We start from the raw sequence: 1382 nt of genomic DNA, 5'->3' as shown, positions 1-1382 counted from the left end.
TGCTCCGCGGGACCCGTGCCTGCTCCCTGCTTCCCCCTCCAAGGGGTTGGCCCCAAAGCTGGCCAGTTCTGCCTTGAGCGCTGAGTCCGGCAGCAGGGAAGGGGTTTTGGTGCTGACACAGAGGTCACCCACCACCCTGAGGGGTCTCTGAGGTTTCCCAGCCTCAGGGCTCTCTCCTCCCTGCTGAAGCCTTGGGGTGCTCATAGCCATGCTAAAGGGTTGGATCCTGCGTTGCTGCCTTTGGGGCTGATGTGGCCACACAGGGAGCTTTCCTTCACAGCATTGCTGCGTGCGACCGTGGTGGCAGAGGCAAAAAGCATGTGGCTGGGAGTCAGCATCAGCCCCCGGGGGCTGTAGGCTGGTGGGGATGGGCTCTGGCCACCAATGAGCTCTCTGTGTTTGGCAAGGGAAGGACAAGCATAAGGGCCACATCCTCCCAGGGACAAGAGGAGGTGGTGGGGGGTTCTCATGAATGGGGACAGGGGAAAACAGGGACCCCGGTCACTTCTCCTCTGCAGCACCTGGAGAGGGTGACCTGGCTGCCCCACGGCACCGCAGCAGCTGTGCCCGGCGAGTGCAGGAGCTGTGAGCCCTGGCTGAGACGGGCATTTTTCCCTGTCCCGTAGGTTTTCCTTCCACCGCCGGCACTGACTCGCCTCCCCGCAACAGCACCAAGCAGCTCCTCGGCCATCCCAGGACCCTGCCGGAGCCCCTGGTGTCCAGCCTGAGCCCCGAGGGTGCGTACATCCCACCGGCCCCCGGAGCACCAGCCAGGCTGGGGAGGGCACGTGGGAAGCGGGGAGAGGCTTCTGCTGCCCAAAACAGGCTGCAGAGCGAGCATGTGCCGGGAGCGAGAGGCCAGGGCTATTTATAGACACCATTAGGAAGAGCAGAGCTGCCACCCCGCAGGCTCCACTCTCTGCCCAGGGCTGGCGTGCCAGCCGTGCGGCTCTGCGCTGCTGGGAGCTGTGGAGGATGTTCCTCGTCCCCTCCTGCCACCCTGCATCCCCCTGGGGCTGAGACCTTGCCAGGCTTACAACAGGGAGGATTTGTCTCCCATCTTTTATAGGAGTCCCTTTTGCTCCATCTTGGGGAGCAGTTTTACCCCAAACCCCTTTCCACCTCCTGTGACCCTTTTCCCACCTTGCACCACGTTTTCAGGCACAGCAAAAACAAGCGGTGATGTCCCTGCCCACTGTGGCAATGCCACCTGCAGCCCAGCATCCCCGCATCCCATTCCCACCCACACCCCCACTCCCACAGCAAAACCCTCCTGCCATCCTTCTCGCAGCCCAAAACATCCATCCCCATCTCACCAGACGCTGGGGTGTCCACGTTTCCATCTCCCAGTCCCGCCTTTGCTCTCCTGTCTGCCCTGTTTT

The 1382-nt window shown here is 62.5% G+C and overlaps 1 protein-coding gene across 1 annotated transcript in view; it reads left to right on the top strand.

Annotated features, from left to right (window-relative positions):
* The window catches only part of RASSF7 (Ras association (RalGDS/AF-6) domain family (N-terminal) member 7), a gene marked incomplete at its 3' end in the record, with an annotated part of 3638 nt that extends 2850 nt beyond the window's left edge, over positions 1–788 (top strand). The window contains 1 exon segment of the mRNA XM_010074617.1: positions 624–788. Within this exon segment, the coding sequence (XP_010072919.1) occupies positions 624–788 (165 nt within the window).
* Positions 789–1382: the final 594 nt, after the last annotated feature.

This window comes from Pterocles gutturalis, unplaced genomic scaffold (genome assembly GCF_000699245.1).
Source record: "Pterocles gutturalis isolate BGI_N339 unplaced genomic scaffold, ASM69924v1 scaffold30087, whole genome shotgun sequence".
Classification (NCBI taxonomy): domain Eukaryota; kingdom Metazoa; phylum Chordata; class Aves; order Pterocliformes; family Pteroclidae; genus Pterocles; species Pterocles gutturalis.
The sequence above is the reverse complement of the archived record's forward strand: the minus strand, read 5'-3'. Positions and strand labels throughout refer to the sequence as shown.